This window comes from Nannospalax galili, unplaced genomic scaffold (assembly GCF_000622305.1).
Source record: "Nannospalax galili isolate Female #2095 unplaced genomic scaffold, S.galili_v1.0 scaffold793, whole genome shotgun sequence".
Lineage (NCBI taxonomy): Eukaryota > Metazoa > Chordata > Mammalia > Rodentia > Spalacidae > Nannospalax > Nannospalax galili.
The window spans coordinates 380,918-408,677 of NW_008331997.1; the positions used below are offsets into that span (position 1 = coordinate 380,918).

Consider the following 27,760-nt stretch of genomic DNA (forward strand, 5'->3'; position numbering starts at 1 on the left):
ATGAAAAAGATTCAACCTCAGCAGAACCAAAGCTCATGGAGAAAACAGAAGAGCAGAATTCTAAAGTAGATGATGATACTGAAAACCCAACCGTGAAAAGAAAAGTGAGTAAACCCAGTAAGAAACTGGACAAAGCTAAAGAATATAATGGTTCGAAATCCTCACAGAGCTACAGAGTCGTGGGGAGTGTGGAAGTTCCAGAAGGAGAGAACGTGAGTAATCAAGAGGATGAACCAGCCAAAGAAATCCAAGAGGAAACAAGCCACCAGAGGTCAAGGAATAAAGAGAATGTTCTGACTGCCTCCAGAGAAGACAATTCGCTGGACGAAGGAGCTGTCCTTAGCTTGGCTGCCGACTTCTCAGCAGCGACACTGGACATCAGTAAGCAGTGGGCGAGCATCTTCAACATTCTGAGAGAGAACAGTCTAGAACCTGAGGTGCTGTGCACGGTTAAATTAGCATTTAAATGTGATGGGGAAGTAAAGACCTTTTCAGACCTTCAAAGCCTCAGAAAATTTATCAGCAAAAAGTCTTTCCTGAGAGAATTACTGAAAGATGTGTTTCCACAAAATGAAGCAACAAATCAAGGAAGAATTTGGATTCAAGAAAGACTGGTAAGCATATAAGCACGTAAAACTTATTTGTAATGGTGTGGTTATTTTGAAGAGTAAGTCAATTTTAAGACATTAATTCCTGTTTTTGTTTATTTTTATTTATTTTTTATTTTTTAAAAAATATTTTTATCATTTTTATTTTATGTGTATGAGTGTATTGCCTGCATGTATGTGAGTGTACCCGTGTTGTGCATTGCCACAGAGGTCAGAAGAGGGCTTCAGATTCCCCTGGAACTGGAGTTAAGGATGGTTTGTAGCTGCCATGGGGGTGCTGGGAATCGAACCTGAGTCCTCTGCAAGAGCAGTTGGTTGGTGCTTTTTACCGCTGAGCCATCTCCAGCCTCTGTTTATTTTTTTTAAAAGACAAGGTCTCCCTGTAGCTCCATCTGGTCTGGAACTCATTGTGTAGACAAGGCTGGCCTGGAGATATGCCTGCCTCTGCTTCCCACGTGCTGAGATTAAACCCAGTGACCATGCCTGTCAAGAGATAATTCTTTTGTTTAATAGTATTTACTTACTTGTATTTTATGTATGTGAGTATATTGCCTGTATGTAATTGCACCCATGTCGTGCAATGCCTGCAGAAGTCAGAAGAGGACCCTGGAACGGGATTACTGACGGTTGTTAGCCACCATGTGGGTGCTGGGAACTGAACCTAGATCCTCTACAAGAGAAGCCAGTACTCCACTGAGCCATCTCTCTAGCTCTAAGAGAGAATTCTTGATAATACACATACTGCTAAAAATTGTAGTTTAGTGTAGCGTGGTGGCAAACACCTTTCGTCCCAGCAGTTGGAAGGCAGGCGAATCTCTGAGTTGTAGAGCAGGCTGCCCTACAAGGTCTAGGCCAGCTGGGGCTACAGGGAGACCCTGTCTCAAAAAAGACCAGAAAAGAAAAAACTGTAGTTTGAGGATTGGAGAAATGGCTTAGCAGTTAAAAGCACTTGCTCCTCTTGCAGAGAGAGGACCCAAACCAGGTTTGGTTCCCAACACCCACACAGCAGTTGACAACTGTAAGTAACTTCAGTTCCAAGAGTTCTGACGCCCTCTTCTCCCCTCCACAGGCACCATATACACATGGTGCTCACACAGGCAAAATACTCATACAAATAAAAAGTACAAATACATAAGATTCAAAAAAAAATATTTTGAGATAAGTAAAATTTTTTAAAATGTAATTATTTAGTTGTAATTTGGAACTTAAAGAGTAGTGTTGGAAGTTTGAGAGAAATATGAGAGTTAAGGTTTGTTTGCTAGGCATTTACACACATTCTAGAAATTGCTAGGAAAACAAATAAGGTAAAATTCAAGGGCAACACTGTAAGAACATCTTTGAAACCATTAAAAGGGAAAAAGGGGCTTTGGGTTAGAAAAAGAAAAGGGGGAAAATCCCAGAATTGGGTCAATACAACTAAAAAGCTTTAAGCATAGGAATAGTGCCAGAGTATTTAGTATGGCTAAATGGGTTTAATTTTCTTTTTACAGGGGGAGGGGGTTATGAGACAGGGTCTCCCTGTAGCTCCCTGACCTCACTCTCACAAGAGATCCTCCTGTCTCTGCCTCCCAAGTAGGAAATGTGTGCCCTACCATGCCCATCTTGGGTTTAATTTTTAAAGTGCAGTAAACCTACTGAGTCCTGTTCATCAGCAGTTCAAGACATTCAAATAACAGTGTTTCACTAAAGCCTGTTGATCAATGCTGATACTCACCTAGGTTTGATACCTTCTGTGTGTTATGATTTTTTCAACTTTACATCCTGGGCAGCTTTTTAAAAAAAATATTTTATGAAAAACATTTGTGGGCTAGAGAGATGGCTCAGCAGTTAAGAGAGCATACTGCCCTTGTAGGGGACCTCAATTAGGTTCCCAGCATCCATGGTGGTTGGCTCATAACTGCCTGTAGCTCCAGCTCTAGGGGATCCAGAGTCTTTTTCTGGACCTTCACTCACATGTGCACATATACACACATAAAATAAGTATTTTTTAAAAGTCAACAATTAGTGCTGGGCATTAACCCCACTTAGGAGGTAGAGATAGGTAAATCTGTGAGTCCTGGACCAGCCTGGTAAACACAGCAAGTTTCAGGCTAGCCAGGGATACACAGTGAGACCCTATCTAAAATAAGAAAAACCAATTTGTTAGTGCTCTGAAAAAAGGTGTGTTTGTGGCAGGGGTGCTGGGAACCAATATTTTTGCAAGAACAGCAAGTGCTTGTAAACACTAAGCCATCTCTCCAGGCCCAAGATTTATTTTTCATTATGAAATTGGGGGTGGGGAGTTGTGCACCTGAGTACAGAGGCCCAGGGAGGCCAGAGGTTGTCGGATTCCCCTGGAGCTGTAGTTACAGGCAGATAATGTATGGATTTGGGGAACTGAACTCTGTAAGAACAGCACAAACTCTTAATCACTAAGCTGGCTCTCCAGCCCCCTCCCCACCCCCACCTCCTTCATCTACACCATCACTATGCTCTACCTTCAACATCTCAATTATCTAATTTAGGTTGAACTGGCTTTTATATTTACTGACCACTCTGGTTTCCTGTTTATTTGAGACAAGGTCTCTGTCCTAGTTTGCCTTCAATTGCTATGAGAATTCCAGTTTGGAGAGGAAAGGGTCTTGTTTAGTACAGGCTGTACTTTCCTCCTGTCCCAGCCTCCTTAGTGATAGAATTACAAGAGCATACCACCACGTCTGTCCTGTGTTTCTCTATTTTCCTGTCTTTGTTGTATAGTATATCATTAGGAATGGTGATTGTGCCACAGTATGTCAAGAATTTTCCACTCCTGGGTCCCTTTGGCTTTAAGATTTTTTTGCTTATTATTTGTTTTGATAAAAGGCCTCATGTAGCCCAGATTAGCCTGCCATTCTTGATCCTAGTGCCTCAACCTCTGAAATGTTGGGATGATGGGTACGTCACCATGCCCATCTTCTGCTTAGTATTTTAGGAATGTCCTGCCAGGGCTATTCAGATGTAGAGTGCTTGCCTAGCATGCTTAAAGGCCTGGGTTCAGTCTCCAATACACTGTAAGTCAGGCATGGTTTCTATGAATATGTTGGGATTGGAGGTGGAGGCGGGAGGATTGACAACCTGGACTATAATGACCCTAACTGAAAAAACAAATGATTAAAATTGGGGACTGGCAGGAAGGTTCAGTGGGTAAAGGTGCTTGCCACACAAGCTTTAAGACCTGATTTCAATCCTTAGGACTTCTGCATTGTGGAAAATAGAGCCAACTCCTGCAAGCTGTACTCTGACCTTCATACATATGCACGGGCATAATAAATATAATTTAAAAATTTTATTAAACAACATAGAAATAATTAAGTGTTCTCATTCAATCAGTGACATACAAGAATTAAGTACTGGGGATATAGAAGTTTAGGTATGATTTTCATGGAAATTTTCTGCAAGTGTGTTAAGATCATAGGACAACTGGATTTGTATGGGAACCTGTGTCTTTGTGATAAGTAATGGGACCTAGAGAATGGTAGAGTGTTTGCCTACCATGTGCAAGACCCTGGGTTTTGTCCCCATCGCAACACATAAAATCAATGAATTATAGTTACACAATTTTCCAGATATTGTTCTTTGTCATAATGTGTATATGTGCACATTAAAATTTAGAGGGTGAAATGGAAGATTCAATTTTTTTTTTTTTTTTTTTTTTTGGTCTTTTTGAGACAGGGTCTCCCTGTAGCCCCAGCTGGCCTTGAACTCTCAGAACTCTCAGAGATCCGCCTGCCTCTGCCTCCAAGTGCTGGGATTAAAGGCATGCGCTATCATGCTCGTCAGAAGATTTAATCTTTAAAAGACATGGTTTAACTTTTTGCTTTCAGGGTAAAACTCTAGGAGACACAAAGCATGAAATTAGAGGAACAGCAAGTGATGGTCTGAGCTTCCTGTTCATCAAAGAGGTCAAAGTCACAAGGCCGAAGAAGAGGCCTCAGAGACAGGGGGAGAAGAAGAGGCCTCAGAGATAGGGGGAGAAGAAGAGGCTTCAGAGATAGGGGGAGAAGAGGCCTCAGAGATAGGGGGAGAAGAAGAGGCTTCAGAGATAGGGGGAGAAGAGGCCTCAGAGATAGGGGGAGAAGAAGAGGCTTCAGAGATAGGGGGAGAAGAGGCCTCAGAGATAGGGGGAGAAGAAGAGGCTTCAGAGATAGGGGGAGAAGAGGCCTCAGAGATAGGGGGAGAAGAAGAGGCTTCAGAGATAGGGGGAGAAGAGGCCTCAGAGATAGGGGGAGAAGAAGAGGCTTCAGAGATAGGGGGAGAAGAGGGTTCAGAGTTCAGGGAAGAGGAGGAAGAGGCCTCAGAGTTGGGGCAAGAGGAGGAAGAGGGTTCAGAGATGGGGCAAGAGGGAGAAGAAGAACATACCTCAGGGGAGGAAGAGGGAGGAGAGAACTCAGAGACAGGGGAGGATGGAGAAGCCTCTGTATTACATGAAAAACAGAGCTCAGCCTTTCAGGGCCTTACTGTGGTAAATACAAAGCATGACTTTGAGGAAATAAGTTTAATTGGTTTAGTAATAGATTCTGAGTCAGAAGAAGAAGTAAAAATAAAGACTAAGAAAAAGAAGACCTTATTTGGACTTAAAGAAATTTCTTTCAGTTACTTGGTTTGGGATTCTGAGAAGAAAAAGCTGGTGAAGTGCCAGGAGGAAGAAGGAACTACTATTCCCCAAAGTCAAAGAGTTGCAACACCCTGTTTAACCTTGTACTTGGCCCCACCATCAGAATCACTAGAGATAACTAATGGTGATCCTAAATGGCATTCATGTGCGAATCTGAGTCCTCCCTCACAAGTTACCTCACTTTTAAAGAACATACAGAAAAGGAGACCCAGAACGCCACAAATAGAGGAGCTAACAGCCAAGGAAGCAGCCTTAATCCAGGAAACCGATGAAAACTTTAGAAGTGTGATCAGTATGTTTAGAGAGTTGAAAGGGGAGATTGAATATGTAAAGAAATGGTACGGTAAGGAAGTCTTAGAGATTAAGAATTCAGTGGATGATCTGAATAGTTTAGCTTGCATGATTGAAGGGAGAGTGAATGATCAAGAAAATGTAGTGGAAGGATTGACTAAGGATACAGCTCAATTGGCCAAGGAGATAACTGATAAAGAACGGCTAAGAGATAAAGAAGACAGGTTGCGAAGCTCCAATATCAGAGTGATAGGAATCCCAGAAAAAGATGACAAAGAGAATGGAGCAGAGGACATAATTAAAGAAATAATTGAAGAAAACTTTCCAGAGTTTAAAGACCTGAGTCTTGAGATTCTCAGTGCTCATCGAATACCCAGTACAGTTGATGAATACCAACTCACTCCTAGACACGTGTTGGTGAGGTTTTGTGATTCTAGTGATAAGCAGAAAATCCTAAGAGCTTCTAGAGAGAGAGAAGAAATAACCTACAGAGGAACAAGAATCCGAATGACAGCTGACTTATCACCAGGCACCATAGATGCTAGAAGTCGGTGGGCCAGAATCATAGAAGTTCTGCAGAAAGAAGGCTTTCAACCAAGAATCCTTTATCCAGCCAAATTGGCGTTCAATTTTAAGGGCAAAACCAAGGTATTTTTTGATATTGAAGAATTCAAGAAGTTTGTTTCTGATATACCCTCTTTGAAAGAATTGTTGGACAATATACTTTAGCAATCTGGGGTACTTTCATTCCACAAAAATACGTCCAAAAAAATTAAAATTGGACAATGAACCTTCACATCTCTCTCCAGAGATAACTAGCAGTTTATTCAGGAATGAGGGGAAAGCTGTTATTACCTAAATGTTGGTCAAGTTAAAGAGCATGTTTGAAGTTTTGATTTAACCATCTACCCTGCATAGGAGTATCACTGTATTACTGAGGGGCTGGAGGAATCTTGTCACTGTAACCTTAGCGTGGAGAAACCCTAAAAGCCACAGAAGTAAAGTTAGAATGTACACACTGCACAGGCGGCATGAACAGCAGAATTTCATTACTTTATCATTTGTCAAGATAGGAATTTTTATATTAAAACAAGTTTAAATGCTTTGTTTTTTTTGAAGTTTTTCTATTTTTATTATTTATATTTTATGTGTATGAGTGTATTGCCTGCGTGTGACATGTGATGCCCTCAGAGGTCAGAAGGTGTCAGATCCCCTGGAACTGGAGCTACAGATGGTTGTTAACCACCGTGTGGTGCTGTGGGACTGGAACCCAAGTCCTCTGCAAGAGCAGTCAGTGCTCTTAACCAACTGAACCATCTCTCCAGCCCCTGAAATTTTTCTGTTTTTTAAAAATATTTTTATTTTATGTGTATGAGTGTATTGCCTACATGCATGTAAGTGCACCTGTGTCATACAATGCCCACAAAGGTCAGAATAGGGTGTTGGATCCCCTGGAACTGGAGTTATGGTCAGTTGATTGTCACCATGTGGGTGCTGGGAACCAAACCTGGGTCCTCTGCATGAGCAGTCAGTACTCTTAACCCCTGAGTCATCAGAAATTTTCTATTTTATATTGAAGGCTGAGGCAGGAGGATGGCAAGGTCAAAATTGAGCTACCAGTGATGCCCTGTCTCCCACAATTTTAAAGAAAAGTGGGTATGTACTGCAGTGTGTCATTTGTCTATGAGATGAGAAAACAAGTTTTTTGCAGATTTTTTTTTTGGCCTTTTTGAGACAGGGTCTCCCTGTAGCCCCAGCTGTCCTGGAACTCACTGTGTAGACCAGGCTGGCCTTGAACTCACAGAGATCCGCCTGCCTCTGCCTCCCAAGTGCTGGGATTAAAGGCATGTGCCACCATGCCCGGCATGACAACAGTGATTTTTATTTGAAAGTTTTCACAGTAATTAAAGAAGAAATATTTGATATACAGGATTTTTTTTTTTTTTTTTTTTTTATGAGACAGGGTCTCACTATGCAGCCCTGGCTGGCTAGAACTCACTGTGTGGACCAGTCTGGCTTCGAACTCACTGAGATCTGTCTGCTAATGTCTCCTGAGTCCTGAGATTAATGTGCCACCATGTCCAGCCTCCAGAGTATCTTGAGTGAGTGTTTCCTGCCCAAAGACTTCGGACATCTACAGAAGCATGTCAGATTCAGGAAAGACTTCAAAATTTTATTGTATGTGTGCTTTTAATGTATAGATGTATGTGGTGTGGTTTGTGTGTGGAAGTCAGAGGACAACTTGCCAGGCTTGCCTAGAAGAACCTTTACCCACAAAGCCATCTTGAAGGTCCAAGATATAGGAAAAGACTTGATTTATTACATAGATAGGCTGTACCTGCCATTCCACGGTAAAGAGACTATTTTTTAAACTTGTTTATATGCAGAGTTTGACACTCCTAAAACATCAGATGTGGAACTGTGGACACGTTTCTTCACACCAGCTCATCAGGTGTCCATGAATAGTGTGGATACTGCAACATTTCTTAAAGGAAAGCCACAGAGAGCTAGGGCTAGGGTTCTGGTTTTGTAGTGATGCAGAGCTGTCCTCTAGTTCAGATTTCTGTGTTTCCAAACATTATTAGGGCTCTAGTGCTGCCCTGGGATTTTTTTTTTTTTTTTTTCTGCCTCACTGTCATTCATGGCAATCTGAATACCTGAATAGATAAGACCTTGGGTTCCATTTCCCTTCTCATGTCTCCTAATTTTCTGTCTATCCTGTCTCAATATTCCCATCTGAGACTTTGATTTCACTTCCTGACTTATACTGAGCAGAAATAGGAATGTAGACCTTGCCTAACAAATGGTAACGGTGAAAAGGTCATGTTTGGTGATAGAAGGATGCTGGTCACACTATTAATTACTGATGGGCTACTCTTAGCTTTTTTTTAATGCTAGTTTTAATTTTATTTCCAAGACAATTTTAATTTTGACTCCTTACATTTCCATATAAAACTTAAAAATTTTTTCATTTTTATTTTTGTATGTGTATGAGTATTGCCTGCATGTATGTGAGTGCACCCGTGTCCTGCAATGCTGTGGAGGTCAGAAGAGGGTTTTGGATTCCCCTGGAACTGGAGTTAAGGACAGTTCATAGCCACCATGTGGGTGTTGGGAATGCCAGGTCCTCTGCAAGAGCAGTCAGTGCTCTTAAGCCATCTCTCCAGCTCCCCATATATATATATATATATATATATGTTTGTCTTTTTGAGACAGGGTCTCCTTGTAGCCCCAGCTGTGCTGGAGCTCACTATGTAGATCAGGCTGGCCTTGAACTCACAAAGATCTGCCTGCCTCTGCCTCCCAAGTGCTGGGATTAAAGGTGTGTACCACCACACCCAGCTCCTATTTAAAATTTTTAAAAAACTTAAGTGTATAAGTGTATTGTGCAGTGCCAGTGGAAGAAAGCGTCAAATTCTGGAACTGGAGTTCCAGCTGATTGTTAGCTGCCATGTGGGTGCTGGGATTCAAACCCAGGTCCTCTGCAAGAGTAACCAATGCTTTTTTCTGAGCCATCTCTCCAGCTCCTCCATATAAGATTTTTTAAGATAAAAATTTTTTTTGAGAATTTCATACGTGGGTATTGTATTTGCATTGCTTTTACTCTTCCCAACTCCTCTGTCTCCCACTCACAATTCCTTGAGCTCTTGTATTACACATACATGAATTTGTAAAACTACACATGTACATTATATAATGCACTGAGCCCAGTTAGTGGAGCTGTGTGTACATGTGTTTAGGGCTGCCCACTTAGGGTTAGATAACCTTTCAGGGAGCTAGTCTCTGGAGAAAACAGATCTCCCTTAAGATCCTTTTTTTTCCCCCCCAATTTTTATGAGTTGGATGGTCTGCCTACTTGAATGAAAGTGCACCTGTGTTAGGCAGTGCCCGTGGAGGCCAGAAGAGGGTGTCAGATCCTTGGAACATGAAGATGTAGCTAGCCATAGTGGCACATGCCTAGAATCCCAGCAAGTAGCAGGCCCAGGCAGGACTTGGTGGCCAGCCTGGGCTCACAGTGAGGCCCAGTCTCAAAAAAAACCAAAAGCTGGGGTCTGGAGAGATGGCTCAGTGGTTAAGAGCATTGACTGCTCTTGCAGAGGACCCAGGTTCGATTCCCAGCACCCACATGGCAGCTACTAACCATCCTTAACTCCAGTTCCAGGGGACTCCAAAGCCCTTTTCTGACCTCTACAACATTGCACAACATGGGTGTACTCACGCAGGCAATACACTAATATACATAAAATAAAAATAAAATATTTTTAAGAAAGCTGAACTTTAGCCAGGTGTGGTAGTACACACCTTTAATCCCAGCACTTGGGAAGCAGAAGCAGGCGGATCTCTGTGAGTTCAAGGCCAGCCTGGTCTACATAGTTCCAGGACAGCTGGGGCTACAGGGAGACCCTGTCTCAAAAACCAAAAAAAAAAAAAAAAAAAAAAAAAAAAAAAAAAAGCTGAACTTTGTAATGTAAATGATGCCTAAAGATTTCCTTGTAAAATCTCACCAGACTTTAATCATTTTCTACCCACTCTGCCCACTCAAAATAGTTTCTAAGCAGATCATTCTACCCCAAGGAGATCAAGTCTACGCTGGACATGCCTGTCCCAGCTAGCGTCCCTGTGCTTCCCAGCACATTGGCATTCACCTCCGCCATGCTTGCGGGCTATATTGTCTGCCACAGTACAATATAATCACTGTGAGACCTGCAGGGAGGCTTCATGCTTTCAGATGACACAGACCAGGAGGGATGTGGGAAAGATCACCAGTGTCATCAAACACAACATCCACCTATGAATATTCATGTGAACCTTGGAGGGCTCTAACAGATAAGGGAACACATCTATTTTGAGTCATGATGGAGTCAAGGCTAGACCAGCCTGGGCTACCATGTGAGACCTTGTCTCAAAAAACAAGACAAAGTAAAAACAAAACAAGAACAAAGTTTTCCCTGAATGGAGCCACCAGAGGCTAGGGTGGAAAGGAGGCTGTAGACCTATTCAAGGTCCTGGAACCAACTGTCTGTGGAGGAAGCACTCTCAGAATCAATTGCCTAGGGGTGATAACAGGTGAACTGGGGAAACAGGTGTGAAAAGGCTCTGGAGGCCATTGGTAGTAGAATTTAAAGGTCAAACTTAATTTTAGACAGGAAGATCAGGAATTCAAGATCATCCTGAGCTATATATTAAGTTACAGGCCAGTCTTGGCTACAAGCTCTGTCCTGGGGCTGGAGAGATGACTCAGAGGTTAAGAGCATTGTCTGCTCTTGCAGAGGACCCAGGTTCAATTCCTGGCACCCACTTGGCACCTAACAACTGTCCATGACTGTCGCGAGCCAGGACTCTGTCCAGCAGAGTCCAGGAAAGACGACACAGACACCAAGGTGAGGTTCAAGCTTCTGTTTCTCTTCCTTCCTTTATTCTCTCTTATTCTCTCTCATATTCTCCTCATTATCTCACCCACTATGATGCTGCCTCCCGTTGTTATTACACACATCAGCTCTTTATATAGCGTTTCCAACAGCCCTCCCCCCAGCCAGGACCAATCAGGGCACACACACGTGCAGCGGGCAGGCAGAGTGCAGCTCATTGGCCACGTAGCAAGATCATCAGGCAGGCAGCACCTGTTCGGGCTCACCATACTTCAGGGAGTTGGAGTAAACAAGCGAGATTCACGAGCCTTGGCAATCAGCCAAGAGTTGAAGTAAACAGCACGAGGTTTGGCAGCCAGCCAGGGCGCCATCTTTGGCTGGCTCGGCCGTGCTCGCTTCCCGCACATGACTCCAGTTCCAAGGAATCTGACACTCTCGTTTGACCTTCACAGGCACTGTACAAGAGGTGCACTTTAAAAAAATTTTATTTATATTTATGTATATGTTTTGTCTGTATTATGTAAGTGCACCATCATGTGCATGTAGTGCCCATGGAGGCCAGAAGACAAGATTAGATCCCCTGGAACTGGAGTTTTGGATGCTTGTTCACTGCCATGTGGGTGCTAGGAACCAGACCTGGGTCCCCTGTAAGATTAGCCAGTACTCTTAACCACTGCCATCTCTCCAGCCCCAGAAGCTGTGTTTTCAGTTGGTTCCAAGAAAATGCTGAAGTCAGTGGCCTAGCACCCTCAGACATTCATTGAATGGCTCAGCAACTCAATGGAAATGGTGGCTTGGAAGGAGTATGGGTGTCAGGGAGATGGGAAGGTGTCTCCCTAAGATGTTGGAGTCAGGGAGAGGTACAGGCTGAGTCCTCAACACTTCAGTGAGCAGCTCTAATGTTCAGGTTTTGCTGTGAACCAAAGAGGCAAGGATGACATGAAACTTTAGGACTGGCAATTGGGAGAGGAAGTAATTGGCAGAAAAACTGGTTTCTGGGCTCCTCTGAGCTGAGCTGTTGACGTCAATGTGGAATACACTGCATCTAACCCTCTAATGGACTAGTCAAAGGGGCATGTCCAAAGCAAAGTTGGGCTTCATGGGTAGAGTGTCACTTGGATGTGGCTGTCCTAGTTACTTTCTACTGCCAGGATAAAACACTGACCAAAAACAATGTTGGGAGGAAAGGGTTTATTTTATCTTACTCTTACAGTTCACCATGGAGGAAAACCAGGGAAGGAGTTCAGGGCAGGACTGGAACGACATGGAGATACACTCCCTTGCTCCTCTGGTCTGTGTGCAGCCTGCTTTCTTATACAACTCAGGACCACGTACCCAAGGATGGCACCACCCAGAATGATCCGGGTCCTCCCACATCACTCAGCACTCTTAACTGCTGAGACGTCTCTCTAACCACAGGGTTTTTTTGTTATTGTTTTGATAAGGGCAAGGACTGCCCCCCAGTAGACTCTACTTCATGACACCTAGCTTGGAGACAAAAAGCTCCTGCAAAGGCTTTCCTGAGTTTTTCTACCTGGATGTCCACTAACCGTGGGGATTGTCACAAGGTATCAAGGGCACTGTCCTCAGGAGGGATCCCAACAGGCAATGGTTTAAACAAGTTGGGAGACTTTCATGCTTATGTCAAATGGGAAATAAGCAGCCTAGAGTAGGTGTGACCAGTCCCCAGCTCTTCTGTTCTGCACCCCTGTCATCCTGGCCTCCTCCTTATAGATCAAGCTAGATGGCTACCAGTCTTGCCAGCAGGAAGAGGAAGGTACAGATCCCTTTCCTCTCTGTCTGCACATGTCACTAAGTCACATCTCAGTAACCACACATAGTTCCAAGTTAATATCAATCTGCAAAGGAAGCTGGGAAGTGGAGCTTCTATTCTGCGTGGTAAGTTGGTGAACAAGGTGTTTTGGGAGACAGTGATTCTACCAGCCTCCTGTTCTCGTTTGTGACCACATCCTGGAACACTGTCATTCCTGGTGCCTTTCCCACAGTGCTTATCTTTAGCCCCACTCTTACTGCTTTAAACCCAGTAACTTAAAAGAGCCTCCCAACTGACCCCCTTGCTTCCAGTGTCACCTTCTGATCAGGTGGTCCCAGTGTTTAGAAATTCTTCAATGGCTCCCACTACCTATAGCAATGTTTTGTCTTTTCCAGTACTGGGGATTGAACCCAAGGCCTCACACAGGCAAGTGCTCTACCACTCAGTTACATCCCCAGCCTAGCAGTGGGATTTACATTTATTTATTTATTAATATACATTAAAGATGCTATTTATTTTTGTTTTATGTATGTTTTGCCTGCATGTAAGTGCACCATGTGTGTGCAGTGCCTACAGAGTCCATAAGTCCATAAGAGGGTGTTGGATCCCCTGGAACAGAAGTCATAGATGGTTGTGAGCCACCATGTGGGTGCTGGGAAAGGAAAGTGGGTCTTCTGCAAGAAGAGAAAGTGCTCTTAACTGCTGAGTCATGTTTCCAGCCCCTGTTTTGTTTTTTAAAAACTTTATATGCATGAGTGTTCTGCAAGAATGTATTCATGTGCACTACATGCATGTAATGCCCATGGAGGCCAGAGAACTAGAGTTACAGATGGCTGTAAGCTGCCACATGGATGTTGGGAACCGAACTCGAGTCCTTTACAAGAGCAGCAAGTACATCTACTCTGGGTAGCTGAGCCATCTCTCCAGCTCTTAAAAAAAAAAAAAATCTTTTTAAATTACATTAAGAATTGCCAGGTTTGGTGGCTCACGCCTTTAATCCCAGCACTTGGGAGGCAGAGGCAGGAGGATCTCTGTGAGCTCAAGGCCAGCCTGGTCTATGGTATGTAGTGAGTTCCAGGTCAGCTGGAGCTACAGGGAGACCCTGGCTCAAAAAAAAAGGAAAAAAAAATACATTAAGAATTACACTTAGAGCTGGGTGTGGTGGTGCATGCCTTTAGTCCCAGCACTTGGGAGGCAGAGGCAGGAGGATCTCTGTGAGTTCAAGGCCAGCCTGGTCTACATAGTGAGTTCCAGGACAGCTGGGGCTACAGGGAGACCCTGTCTCAAAAAGACCAAAAAAAAAAAAAAGTATTGAACTTAGTTTGTGTGCACGCACATATGTGCCATAGCCTGCATGGGGGTCAGAGGACAACTTTCTAGAGTTGGTTCTGACCTTCTACCATGTGGGGTCCTGGGGATTGAACTTAGGTCCTTGGGCTTGGTAGCAAGTTCCTTTACTCACTGAGCCATTGCACTACCCCCCCAACAGCATTTAAAAAAATATTTTATTTCTTTTTATTTTATGTGTATGAGTATATTGCCTCCATGTATGTGAGTGCACCCGTGTTGTGCAGTGCCGTGGAGGTCAGAAGAGGGCTTCGGATTCCCCTGGAACTGGAATTAAGGACAGTTCATAACCACCATGTGGGTGCTGGGAATCGAACCTGGGTCCTCTGCAAGAGCAGTCAGTGCTCTTAACCGCTGAGCCATCTCTCCAGCCCCAAGAGTGTTTTTAAGTGCAGATTTCTGACTCCCTGGACTTAGCATGCACATGAGTTTTTCTGGAGAGCTTTGAATTCTCAAAGTGGCCTGTGAGACCCTTGAAGTTTTAGGTTTGAGTTTAAATCTCTAATACCAAGGTACAATAAACTGTCACTCATGTCTGACTCTCTCCCACATCTTTTCCCATGGGCCTGAAAGTGAATTCACCTGAAATCCTATTGCCTAGTGGGCCCAGGTTTTTCCATACATATCTTCAGCCCCACTACTCTATCAAGAATACCCTGGCAAGCTGTTATACATCCTGATGACTTACCTCAAAAGCTACCTCCTTCATGAGGCTTCCTCTGTGGCTGAGACTCTCCATAGCATTGTTTCATGGTCTGGACTGGGAAGTAGTATGGAACTTTAAAGGGTGGAGCCTAGTGGGAGGCCCTTCTGTCAACTGGTGGCTGGTATCTCCTGGGACCCTGATCAGTTATCACAAGAGACCTGTTATAAAAACCCGAGCTGGGCCTCTTTAGCTTCCTATGTCCAGCTGTGACCTGTTCTCACAGACATGCTTCTGCCATCTGTCTTGGGGACCCTCACAAGACCCTGCATCAGTGATTGGGCCTTCAGCCTCTAAAACCGTGAGCTAAACAAACCTGTTTTTCTTCACAAGTATCCTTCCTTGGGTATTTTGTCATAGTGACAAAAAAACTGGCCAATATAGACCTGCACTGCAAATTCCCAAGAATCAAGAGCAGAGAAATGCAAAGAAATTTTCAGACAGATTGAGAGGCAGCATTTTAATACATGAACAATAAAGGATGGCGCTCTGCTACTCTGGAAAGTGTGTTTGTGGCCCGGGGAAAGCATCACCATATCCTCTGGGCCTGATTAGGAACACAGGCTCATTCCAGATCTACTGTGTAACAAGATCCCTGGGGACTGAATACACATTAACGTTTGCAAAGCATGGGGCTAGAACATCAATCAATGTGGGAGTTTGCTTTACAATGCGTTCTGAGGTTGAAATAAACCCTCTTAAAGGAAGCATTCATTTCCTTTGCCCCATTCTTTCCTTCTCTCAGCATCTCTTATACTGTCAGTGCCCCTGCTCTGGGACTTTGGGCTTTTCTTAAACACGGGAAAGATGTTTTGCTGCAGCATTTCCAAAGACAGCTTTTCTGGGTTACCATCTGAATTCCAAAACTTCTACCAGCAGTTTCTTATGAAGACCCCCAGAGGTAGGTTGGGAACTTTGGGAGCTGATGAAGCTGGTACCCACAGAGGCTTTGTGACTCACACAAGTAAACTGGCATTCCAGCCCAAATGAGAACTCATGTTTTTGACTTTTCAGTGTGCAGCTCATCAATTTTGACAGCTTCCCTTTTATACAAATGGGATTTTTTTTGCATAAAAGACATTAAGAACACATTCATAAATCAGCTTGTATGAGCTATAAATATGAACTATGTGTGTGTAAGACCTAGGGAATATGGAAGCTTAGGAAAGAGCTGTCCCAAGGAGAGATGTCAGGCAGGCAGGCCCTGCTCTGCTCTGCCTTGTTCTTCCCAGCCCGGCTTGACTGCTGTGCAGCCAGGAGCCCCGACCACCTCAGAGCAGGTGTCTGTTCATAGGAGCCCAGTGCCCACAGCTGTGGGTGAATGATGCTGCCTTCTACAACGACCCAGCCCAGGAAGCTGGCTGACTCATTTCTTTCATAGCTGGGAACAGCTCAACGACTCTGCCTAAATACATGTGATGTTCATCATTCGACTGGATTTCCTGGTCAGTTCCAATTTCCATGGAGCTGATTGGAGCCACTAGAACATTCGAAAGTGTCGCACCGTGGCTTTGACATCATTGTGCTCGTCCTACCTTGCCTGAATTTAAGATTTCCCCTCCCCTAGACATGCATATTCAATGGGACACATTTGTGTATATACTTGATTAAAATAAAAAACAGTGCACTTTAAAACTCCATGTAAAAAATACTGCTTTTCTGCTGTGCGAGTGTGCCCCGGCCCACTTGCCTGCTACACCGGGCTGCAAAGGCAGCATCAGGAGGAATTCAAGGTTGAAGCTGACCCCAACACAGCCTGCACCCTGCACCTCACACCCAACTCTGAAGCCCATGTAGTTTGGGGCCTTGGCCTAAGGCAAAAACTACCAAGCATCCTAAGCAGAATTGCACAAGGGAATGTATGTGCATATTTGACATAGCTTCTCTTGAATGGCGGCCCCCTGGCTATGACCCCTGCCCTCTCTAAGGGTGAGGGAGGAGTCAAAAAAGGAGCTTTTTGTTCCTGGCTGCCAGTTCTGCATCTCCTATAGCCCCAGGGACCTGCCCTGCTCCGCGTGGGCCTGCAGAAGCTCTGCAATTTCCACATGAGCCGGTGACTTCAGGACAATGGACAAAGCTGTGTGGCCAGCCTGCAGGGGAGAGAGAGAAAAAGAAATTTCATCCTATCTGCCTCCTGTTCCAGTGACGGGTGGGGCTCCAGAGACTCCAGGAGGGGATGTGACTCAAATGGCTTGGGGACCATGAGACAGGAGGGCCCCTTGCTCAGAAGCAGCACTCACTCTTGGGGAAGTCTTTGTCAGTGGAAAAAGAGGCGCGGTCAACAGCCAGACTTTTAACACTTAAAAAATTGGAAAACATAGGAAAAAAAAAGTCTTTCTTATCCTGTTGTGTGGATCTAAGTGAACATTAGCATTTGGTGTTTCTCTCATCTTTTCTCTTTATTTTTTAATATTTTATTGATAGATGAATCTGGTCAATCGGGAGAAAGCACCAGAACACAGACAAAACTCTGGCAGGATAGAGTTTATTAGCAGAGGAAAAATGCACCAGACAATTCCCTTCGGGACAGGGAAGTTATTAGTCTACAGGTTGTGGGCTGGGTGTCTTTATAGGGGGGCTTCAGGGGATGCAGAAGGCAGGAACATTTTTCTTTTTTTTTAAGTTAGGTGGGAGAGAGGGAGCCCAGGGCTTATTAAATAGCTTCTGTTAAAACCGCCCCCTTCCAGCCCCTTCCATCAGCCAGGATCTGGCTTATGGAGTAGAGTCTATACACTGTAAAACTTACCAGGAGGAAATAGCTTGTATCAAGAAAGTTCCTACATTAATGGAATCCAGAGTGCAGGAGCCTGTTTTGCTTCCAAGATCATCAAAAGGGAAGCGGGCTGCCTTTGACCAAAAGGTGCAGAGAGTCTGCTTATCTTGTCTTCCAAGATCATCAAAGGGGAAGGAGGCTGTCTTTGACCAAAAGGTGCAGAGAGTCTGTTTATCTTGTCTTCAAAGACCAGGGTGCTCATTAACTCAGTACCTGAATTCTCAGGGACTTGCAAAACCATGAGGCCCTGTTGGGGAGGGGACTGCTGCAGATCCGAACCCTAATTTTATTTATTTATTTATTTATTTATTTATTTATTTATTTTTTAATCTTTTTGAGACAGGTCTCTCTGTAGCCCCAGCTGTCCTGGAACTCACTATGTAGACCAGGCTGGCCTTGAACTCAGAGATCCACTGCCTCCCGAGTGCTGGGATTAAAGGCATGTGCCACTATGCCCAGCTTATTTATTTTATGTATATATACACGCACGCACACACACACACACACACACACACACACACACACATGTTTTGCCTGCATGTATGTATATATACCATGTGGGTGCAATGCCCTTGGAGGCCAGAAGAGGGTGTCAAAACTGTAGTTATGGAGAGTTGTGAGCTACCATGCGGGTGCTGGGAACTGAACCCAGGTCTTCTGCAAGAGCAGCCTGTGCTCTTAACTGCAGTTTTTCTTGTTCTGTTTTGTTTTGTTTTTAAAAAATTTAAATTTTATTTAAAAATATTTATTTATTTTTATTTTATGTGTATAAGTGTAATGCCTGCATGTAGTGTACCAGTGTTGTGCAATGCCTGTGGAAATCAGAGGAGGGCATCAAATCCCCTGGAACTGGAGTTACAAATAGTTGTTAGACACCACGTGGGTGCTGGGAATCAAATCCAGGTCCTCTGCAAGAGCACTCGGTGCTCTTAACCACTGAGCCATCTCTCCAGTCCAGCTCCCATTTTAGTTTTTTAAAACAGGAATGAAAGCATGTATCAGCCTTGAATCTGATTTTATTTTAACTTACTATGATATGCCAGAAGACTATTCCTATTATTTTGGTTTTCAAAATGTACCAGTTTTCTTTGGGGCTGTTAAAATACCCTGTGGCATATTAGCACTTTCCCTTTTACTGGTCTCTTACATTGTTTCCTAGTGTTCGCTGTCATAAATGTACAGCAAAAAGTATGTTCTCATTTTGTGTGTGGGAGAATGTTCTTGTGTGTGGGTGCATCTGTGTGCACATGCATGGAGAGGTTAGAGGTCAACCTTGGGTGGAGTTCCTTAGGTGCCATCCACCATGTTCACTTTAAGACAGGGACTCACACTAACCTGGAACTTGCCAAGTAGATGAGGTTAGCTGGTCAGTGAGCCCAAGGTATTCCGCTGCCCCCCCCCCCATTAGTATTAGGATTACAAGCAAGTGCCATAATGCCTGACTATTTACGAAGGTTCAGGGGATAGAACTCAGATCCTCATGAGTACTTTCTGGACTAAGCTATCTCCCCAGTCTCTTCCCATTTTTAATTGTTCCCTTGGGACCAGAAGTAGGCTCTCAGCATGAAGGGACATATGTGCATATGAATACCTCCTGGCTTAAAGCCACTGCAGTAGGGTCCTGCCATCCAGAGAAGCTGGACCTGTGGAATTCTTAGGCAGTGCTGTTACTGGCTGTACAGAGATAGAAGGAAGGCCCACACATCTTCGTGCAGGAGGCTGAGCTCCCTGGGGCAATCTGTCTCTTATGAGTGGGCCCAATCCTGCTGCCAGACTTGAAAGCTAAATGGTTTTGAAAACTACACTTTGTTTGGTGATTTACTTGGAGGTAAAATCGGACCAAGGCTATCTCCCTACTGACCCTTATTGTATATTCTGCTGCGTAACTATGAATGGTTGTGATGAGTAGGGGCTCCAAGCTCCCACTGTATTCTCTACTATTCATATGGAAAATGACTTCCTGAAGTGTAGCAGATCTTTCAAAGAAGCAGGTGGAACTTGTTCACATGTAGTTTCAAGCTCTTTGGGTTTTTCCTTTCCCACCAGGATGGAGCCCAGCTGCCACTGGGGCTCCACACTGAGAGAATAGTTAAGCAGGGTGAAGAGCTGGAGATGCACTGGGAGAGAGCAGGAGGCACCTACGGGGATGTGGAGTGTTTGAGGACCCTAATGGGAAAGGCTCCAAGGGAAGAACACTTTCTTGTTTGGAGACGGTCTCATGTAGTCCAGGTTAGCCAAGAACTGGCTGGGGACAAGGATGACCGTGAACTCCTCATCCTCCTGCTTCCACCTGTGCAGTGCTGGGATGTAGTACTAGGGACCAAACCCAGGGCCTCTCAAGTGCTAGGTCAGCATTCCGCCAACTGAGTTATATCCCCTCCTTTGTGTTTTCTTTTCTTTTTAAAAAGTATTCAATTTGCTGGGCATGGGGCACATGGCTTTAATCCCAGCACTTAGGAGGCAGAGGCAGGTGGATCTCTGTGAGTTCAAGGCCAGCCTGGGTTTCAGGCCAGCTGGGGCTACAAGGAGACCCTATCTCAAAAAGACCAAAAAAAATTTTATTTTATTTATTTTTTTAATCTATGTGTATGAGTGTATTGCCTACATGTATGTAAGTGCACCCATATTGTACAATGCCCCCAGAGGTCAGAAGAGGGCACTGGATCCCCTGGAACTGGAGTTAGATGGTTATTAGCCACCATGTGGGTGCTGGGGCCCAAACCTGGGTCCTCTGCAAGAGGACCTTTTGTTTTCTTTTGAGACTGTAACCTTAGCTAGCCTTGAATTTGCTCTGTAGCCCTTCCCTCATTTTTTTTTTTTTTTAGCTCAGTTTGAGACTCGTGGGGTGACTTGAGCAGTCCTAGTCTCTCAGAAGCTCAATTTGGCTTGGTCCCTGCAGTTTCCTGACTGTTGAAAGGGAGACTGTGCAGGCAAAAGTGTTTGGTTCCAGTTGATGAAGACCCCACACAGCCTAAATCATAAGCAGTATTTTCTTATATTGGGCAAGTCAAAGCAAGTTGTAAAGCAGGGGCCCGGAGACATCTCCAAGGGAGAGGTAGGGCAGTGTTCCTCATCCTGTTCTCAGGACTGGTCTTTACCACTCAAAGCTCTTTGTAAACACAGTGTGTAATGACTGCTGCCGTGGGAAAGGGCCATAGAGCCAGTCACAGAGGACATACATTTCCTGACAGAGCCCATCTGGAGGGGACAACTTCCATCTGTGAGCTTCTCAGCTGAAGATATGGGGAGGGACCACCTAGGGAGGAGGGTTGTGCAAATGCAAATGCATCCTGCAGAGCCCTGGGGAGGAAGGGCCAGTCCGTAGGGGCAAGTCCCTGCAGTTAGGCTGGGCCTGGTGAGCTGTGCTCAACACTGTAGGCTGGATATGGGCCGTGAAGAGTTGAGCAGCCAGCATGTGTACATGTACATGTACATGTGTGTGTGTGTGTGTGTGTGTGTGTGTGTGTGTGTGTTGGGGTGGGGACATCTTTCAATATGACAAGAACTCACCATGAACCCACTATATATCATCAAGGGAGCAAGGCATAGTCTCTCTCTTCACAAGTTTCCCATTTGATGGATGCTCTGAAACATCTTCCCAAATAAGGTCTTCCCAGAGAGAAACTCAAAGTTGGTGCTTAGGCCTCACTACTATGACTCTGTAGAAAGGGCAGTAGTCACTAACCCCCTCCCCAATACACACACACTTGCCTTCTAAACTTAGGAAAGCACCTGGAGTTCTCTGTATTTATACTGAACTATACTGACGAGAAGAAACAATTTCAGAACATGAATTCTCTCCAGGGGAATCCCCGGAAAACTCACGCTGTGGACATCTAAGCCTCCAAAGAGTGTGACTGCTTGGAATGACACAGTATTGTGATGAAGGCTGGCATATCTTATAAACAAGAGTACCAGGTGCCAACCTTGGTACTTGGAGGGATCTCATCAAAAATCATCTTCTCACCCTGTTGCTGGAGACACTGCTCACCCAAGTCACCCTGGGAAGTTAAAGAATGTGAATCCTCAGTTGGCCTGGCATGCCATGTGATTGGACCCTGGATGACTCACCTTTCTGTGGGCCTGCTGCAGGCTCTGCGTAGGACCATGTGTCTGGTACTGAGTCCCTTTGCCCTGTCTGTAGTGGCTTGACCCTCACTGCTGAGCTTGCTCTTCCTGGTCCAGCCCCTGACCTGGACTGATTGTTTAAACTCACATGGATTTCAGTACTTACCTCAAGCAAGGTTTCTCAACTGTTGCACTGCTGACATGCTGGGTCTGATCATTCTTTTCTGTTGTTGTTTTTAAAGATTTATTTTTTAAGCTTATGTGGTGGTATATAACTTTGATCCCAGCATTCAGGAGGTAGAGGCAGGAGGATCTCTGTGAGATTGAGGCCAGCCTGATCTACATAGTGAGTTCTAGGCCAGCTGGGGCTACAGGGAGACCTAGTCTCAACCCTCCCCCAAAAGATTTATTTTTTTAAATTATATGTGTGTGTGCCTGTGTGGGGGTTTATGTCCATGTGAGTGCAGGTACCCTGGTGTCCAGAAGAGGGTGCCAGATACCCTAGAGCTGGAGTTAAAGTTGTGATCCATTTGACACAAAGAGCAGTATATGCTCTTAACCACTGAGTCATCTCTCCAGTCGTGGTCCAGTTAATTCTTAATTCTCTGCTATGCCTCACCCTGCCTTTACCCCCTAGATGCCAGGGACACTACCTCCCCTGTGTTTTGTGACAAAAAATCATCTCCAGACATTGTTGAGTCTCCCCCAGAGGGCAACATCACCCCAACCCCAGGGGACTGAAGCAAGTTCAGCATTCAGCTGGCTTCTCCACTGGGGGCCAGTTTCCCTGCTTTGCTCCCCTGACTCCAGGCCTTCATCCTCCTTACTCCTTACAGACATTGCTCACAAATGCCAAGGTCCCCACCTGTTGCTATGCTTGGGATTTTCTTTAATTGTCAAGGTTCGCTCTCAGTGGTGTCCCTATTAGATGTTAAGTACGGCTTAAGTCATTACAGCATTTAGTGAGCTCATCTTTATATCCATTTTATGGAGGAGCAGAGGCTTACGGTGGTTACTTCATCTATCCAAAAGCACATAGTCCCTAAACTCAGATTCAAACTCATGAACATTAAATTTAAAGTCAGTTCTAACAATTATGCTTGAGCTGTCTAAAGTGCAACAGATCTCTCCCCTTGGCTCTTCCTCCCCTCCAGAAAGCTTTGCAACTCTCTCTTGTGATCACCCTCAGGGCCCAGGAAAGTGCTCATTCACTGCCTAATTATCTTGCCTGACCTGTCTCATGGGTGTCCTTTCTCAAGCCTCTTTCTTCCTAAGTGGACTTGGACCACTGATATGAAGACTTGTTACAGATTAAAGGTGGCCAACAGGGGTCTCCCCAACACAGATTTTCTGTCTCATTACATGTTTTGAAAAGGAGGTCCTTCCTGTTCCCAGCCTTCCCTCATTCCAATTCCATAAAAATGAAGGAGGGTCTGTACTCTCCACTGACCTTAGAAATGGCTTTGTGAGTTCCAGGCCAGCTGGGTTTACAGGGAGACAACTGTCTCAAAAAGATGAAAAAAAAAAAAAAAGAAGAAAGAAAGAAAGAAATGGCTTTATGAAAAGCTGGGGTTTTGGGGACCTGTGATGGGAGGGACTCAGCTTGACTTGTTGATGGCTCAGATGTGGTCTAGAAGGCCCAAGAAGGGGCTCTCTTCCCCTCACTAGACTTTTGTTCCTTTTGAATTGGGGATGTTAAGTACAAAGATGCTTGTTCCTAGCATTAAAATATGATGCCAACATTAAAGACACTGGAGTCAGGCCTGGGCTTGAATCTCTGCTCTGAGAATCAGTAGGCTATAATTCTAAAATACTGGTATAAATTGCTTGCCTCTGTTTCCCTATCAGTAAAAAGCAGGGTGCCTAGTATGCAGCTTGCTGTATTACTGGGCAGATCAGGGGTAATGCATATATGGAGATCAGCTCCCACGAATTCTCTAGAAATGTGACTTACTATAACAAACAATCAGCAACAGGGTCACTTATTGGACCGGCCCCTTAAGTTTAGGAGTCATTCATTCAATTTTTGGTTGAGTCCCTGACTTGTGGCAGGCACTCTGCCAGGTGTGAGGGATTCATCAGCAAACCAGAGTCCTGGCTGTTTCAGTGGGACAGCAAAGGAATGGTGCGGCAGTCACAGGCATAAGTTTAGGAGTGAGTTGGGAGTGTTTACCAGCTGGGTGATTCGGGCATGTACCTAGTCTTTGGATGATTCTGCGTCCACCAGCAAAATGGGAGCAGCAATGGAGATGACCTCACAGGGTTGTCATGGGCTGAATATGCGTTGATCCGTAGTAATGCTTAGTATGATACTTGGCACAGAAAAAGCCCCCACTAGCCCATGAGTGCTGTCTCCTTTCTGATCATCTTACAAAGCTGTTTGAAGTTCCATGTCACTGGCTGTGCAGTATCAAGGACGTGCTTTGATAGAATGGGTCTCTCCACAGAGCGGATCAGTGTCATGGAAGTGCTGTCAGCTTAATGATTACAGAGCTGACTCTAAAAACTGCTCCTTTATCTGGCTGCCCAGCATCTGCCTTGGATGGCAGAGCTGCCTGCCCTAAGCTGATGTCTCAAAGCCACATGCTGCTTAGTCAGATGAAGCTCAGGGCCACTGAGCCTGAGTGTCAGGCCTGGGCACTTTTCCCTAGCACGATGTGATAAATAAAAGGTTAGGGTTGTGGGTTTTCTAGCATTCAGGCTGTAAACGTTTACCATGCATCATCTAATTTAAACCCTACAGTTGCCTTATAGGGTTGACTTGATTGCTACAGCCATACATGGCTTTTTGAACTCTGCTGGCTGGCAGGCACTTTTCAGGACAGGTATTAAATACCTACTAGTTAACTGTAATTCTCACCTTGTCAGTCAGGCCACTGTCACAGGCTGGGTGTGCCAGGAGCAGCCTCACCAGGTCAGCATTGCCTTGGTGACAGGCCAGCATGAGGGCAGTGGATCCATCATGGTCCTGTAGGTTGACATCTGCCTGGCAGCTCAGCAGCGCTTGTATCATATCCTCCCGGTCGTGGCTGACTCCCAGCATCAGCGCAGTCTGGCCTCCCTGCACAGAATCACAGGGATAGGGTGAAGCTGCTGCATGGGCGTGCCCAGCAAGACTTCTCAAGGAAATGACCATGACCAGATCATTCCTCTGCCTGAGGCACAAACTTCTGTTCTCCCATGACACCAGTTAAATCCTATATCCTCTCCAAAGCTCCCTAACTTACCGCTTATATTCCAATTGTCTGTCTCTCTCTTTTCTTTCAAGGGCTGAGAAGCTGTTGACAGCAGGGACAGTGTGTGTATGTGTGTGTGTGTGTGTGTGTGTGTGTGTGTGTGTGTGTGTGATAGAAGACTGAATGCAGGGATCACACACGTTAGACCAGTGTTCTGCTACTGAACCACACCCCAGTCCAGGGACCATTATTTTTGTGTCTGTCTCCCTAATGCTTAGCACTAACTATGTGCAGAGAAGTGTTGAGTAATGGAGCAGGTAGAGGCTGAGGCTTCTGTCTCAAGCCTCCTTTCTCTAGGCAGTCTCTTTGGCCCAGTACCCCTGGTATTCTGTTTAATGACACTCAGAACCCGTTTGCCTCAGTAAGACCTCTGTTTGTAGGCCCCTGTGAGGGATTCTAACCTCTGGCCATGGACAATGTAGTTATCTTTCACATCAGTGGTGGTAGTCATGGGTTAGAATAGGAGAGCAAGGCCGGGTTCTACTTCCACAGTTTAGTGAGTGGCCTTGGCCAGGTTGCTTGCTTTGCTTAAAAAAGAATCTGGGGGCTGGAGAGATGGCTCAGCAGTTAAGAGCACTAGCTGCTCTTGCAGAGAACTGGAGGTTTGATTCCCAGCACCCACATGATGGCTAACAATTGTCTGTAACTCCAGTTCCAAGGGGTTCAATGCCTACTTCTGTCATCTGTGGGCACTGCATGACACAGGTACGCTTAAATACATGCAGGCATAAATAACATTCACACATAAAAGTAATAAATAAATATTTAAGGGGCTGAAGAGATGGCTCAGCAGTTAAGAACACTGGCTGTTCTTGCAGAAGACCTGGGTTCAAATCCCAGAACCTACACTGCAGCTAACAACTGTCCGTAACTTCAGTCCCAGGGGATCCAACAGCCTCTTCTGACTTCCATGGGCATTGCACGACATGGGTGCACTTACCTACATGCAGGCAATACATGCATACACATAAAACAAAAATAATACATGAAATTAAAAAAAAATTAATGAATTTGCATAGCCGGGTATGGTGATACATATCTGTAATCCCAGCCCTCAGGAGGCAAAGGCAGGTGGATCTCTGTGGGTTTGAGGCCATCCCGGTTGACATAGCAAGTTCTAGGGCAGCTAGAGCTACCATGAGATTCTATCTCAAACAAACAAAAATCTTATAATGATTTTCCCTGTATGCTTCGTATAGATTTGTGGGAATCAAATGAAAGAAAGCATATAAGCACAGAAATATGTGGTAGTAATTTTTCTGATTGTAAAGTGACTACTTCTTATTTCCACGGGTCTACATTTTCTTGTAGCCTTCCCACATGACTGTTATATATTGCACTCTTTGTTCTCGTGGGTACACGATCTGTTTTCTCTCCCTCTGGATCCCCTGTGGTTCTGGACAATGTCTTGTGTCAAAAGCACTGAAGACATGTGGCTGATGCAGTGAGACCTGAAGTCTCAGTCACCTTGACTGTGCTTCTCTGCCAAGAGCCCTAGAGCTTAGAGAAAAGACAGGGAATTTGCAGTCAGAAGCCTTCTGGCTCTGCCACCAAGAGTTCTGTGGATGGGTGCAAGGTAACCTCTTTGTACCATCTCTTGATGTGGGAGGATGGAGAAGGTTCACAGTACAACCTGCCTCATGGAATTATGTTGAGACCCAAGTGCCTAGCTGTCAGCTGTCTCTGTCTCTATGAGGCTTAGAGACGGTGCATAGCAGATGCTTAGTATGTGGGTTTGCATTATTAGGTGTCCTCAGTCCCCATTTCTCTATATATTTCCAAAGAAACCTGTTTGGCTTTGGCACTGGGATCACCCAACCTGGAGGTAACCGTTCCTTACTAGGCAACCAGCCCTGAGGTTTCCACCCAGACTTTTCTCCCTAACAATTATTAAAGTGAGGCGACATTGCACATGGCCCTCCTGTCTACCCTCTGCCTGACTCTGGGGCCCTTCCTCCTCACCTTCTTTCTGCTCTAAATCACTACAACTTAATTCAGTGTAGTGATTAATGCAGTTGGTCATTTCCAGAGTGTTACTGTCTGTCAGGCCCTGTACTGACTCTGAAGATAACAAAGACCCATCCTTTGGAGACTCCTGGGTCGCTCCCACCCTGTCTGGCAGCACTGCCTCGCCTCATAAGGGCCCCAGGGGAGCCAAGAACTGCAGCAGCTTCTGATTCTTGGTCTTCCTTTGGTGATGTGGGCAAATCTCTGGCCCTCTTAGAGCACTGGTTTCTCCACTGGAAAGAAGGGGTGGGCTCTGATCATGGTGAGTATCCCCTCTAGCAAGAGGCCAATTTAGAAAAAAATAACCCAACATGTTTATTGGAAGGATAGAATATTATTTAAAGTGAAAATACTGCATGGAGTCTTCTTGAACAGGAGGTGTACACAGATGAAAATTCTTTGACAACCAGAAAGAGATTTTCAGATACCTGAGTTGCCATCAGTAGGAAGCTATTAAATGACAGCAACATAGAATTTTCACACATGATACTTTCCGTGTGTGTGTGTGTAGTGTATGTTCAAGTTGTGTGTGTAGGTGTACAGAGACCAGAGGAGGATGTTGGGGTGTTCTTCTCTAGCTCTCTCTATCTTCTCCCTTTGCTGAGGGCCAGCAAGTTCCAGCAAGCCTCTTGCATCCCAAAGAACTGGGGTTACAGGCATGTGCATGGGCATATCCATCTTTTTCTTTTTTCTCTTTAGTTTTTTTGAGACAGGGTCTCACTACGTAGCCCCAGGTGGCCTGGAACTCACTATGTAGACCAGGTTGCCTTCAAACTCAGAGATCTGTCTGGCCTTTGAAGTGCTTGCATTAGAGCATGTGCCGCCACGCCCAGTGCAGTCCATCTTCTTATGTGAGTACTGGGATTCAAACTCAGGTCCTCATGCTCAAGCAACCACAGAGTCACCTCCCTGGTTCCTGGAAGTTATCAGATGAGCTGTGCAAAGTGACTT

The 27,760-nt window shown here is 44.9% G+C and overlaps 2 protein-coding genes across 2 annotated transcripts in view; one reads left to right on the top strand and one right to left on the bottom strand.

Annotated features, from left to right (window-relative positions):
* The first annotated feature begins 35 nt into the window (after window positions 1-35).
* On the top strand, window positions 36-6,261 carry LOC103729169 (LINE-1 type transposase domain-containing protein 1). The gene is made up of 3 exons (XM_008827158.1): window positions 36-614; window positions 4,451-4,528; window positions 5,101-6,261. The coding sequence occupies exons 1-3, from the start codon at window positions 36-38 to the stop codon at window positions 6,259-6,261; spliced, it is 1,818 nt and encodes a 605-aa protein (XP_008825380.1).
* Window positions 6,262-16,560: 10,299 nt separating this feature from the next.
* The window catches only part of Kank4 (KN motif and ankyrin repeat domains 4), a 70,898-nt gene continuing 59,698 nt past the window's right edge, over window positions 16,561-27,760 (bottom strand). Inside the window, 2 exon segments of the mRNA XM_008827157.3 lie at window positions 16,561-16,815; window positions 24,427-24,627. Coding sequence (XP_008825379.2) covers window positions 16,561-16,815; window positions 24,427-24,627 — 456 coding nt within the window.

Bases quoted from the DNA above. Each gene is read 5' to 3' on its own strand.
- LOC103729169 (XM_008827158.1), top strand. From the start codon at position 36: ATGGAGAAAACAGAAGAGCAGAATTCTAAAGTAGATGATGATACTGAA. The intron at 615-4,450 runs GTAAGCATATAA...TTTTGCTTTCAG, and splicing joins TTTGGATTCAAGAAAGACTG to GGTAAAACTCTAGGAGACAC. The intron at 4,529-5,100 runs GTCAAAGTCACA...GTAAATACAAAG, and splicing joins GCTTCCTGTTCATCAAAGAG to CATGACTTTGAGGAAATAAG.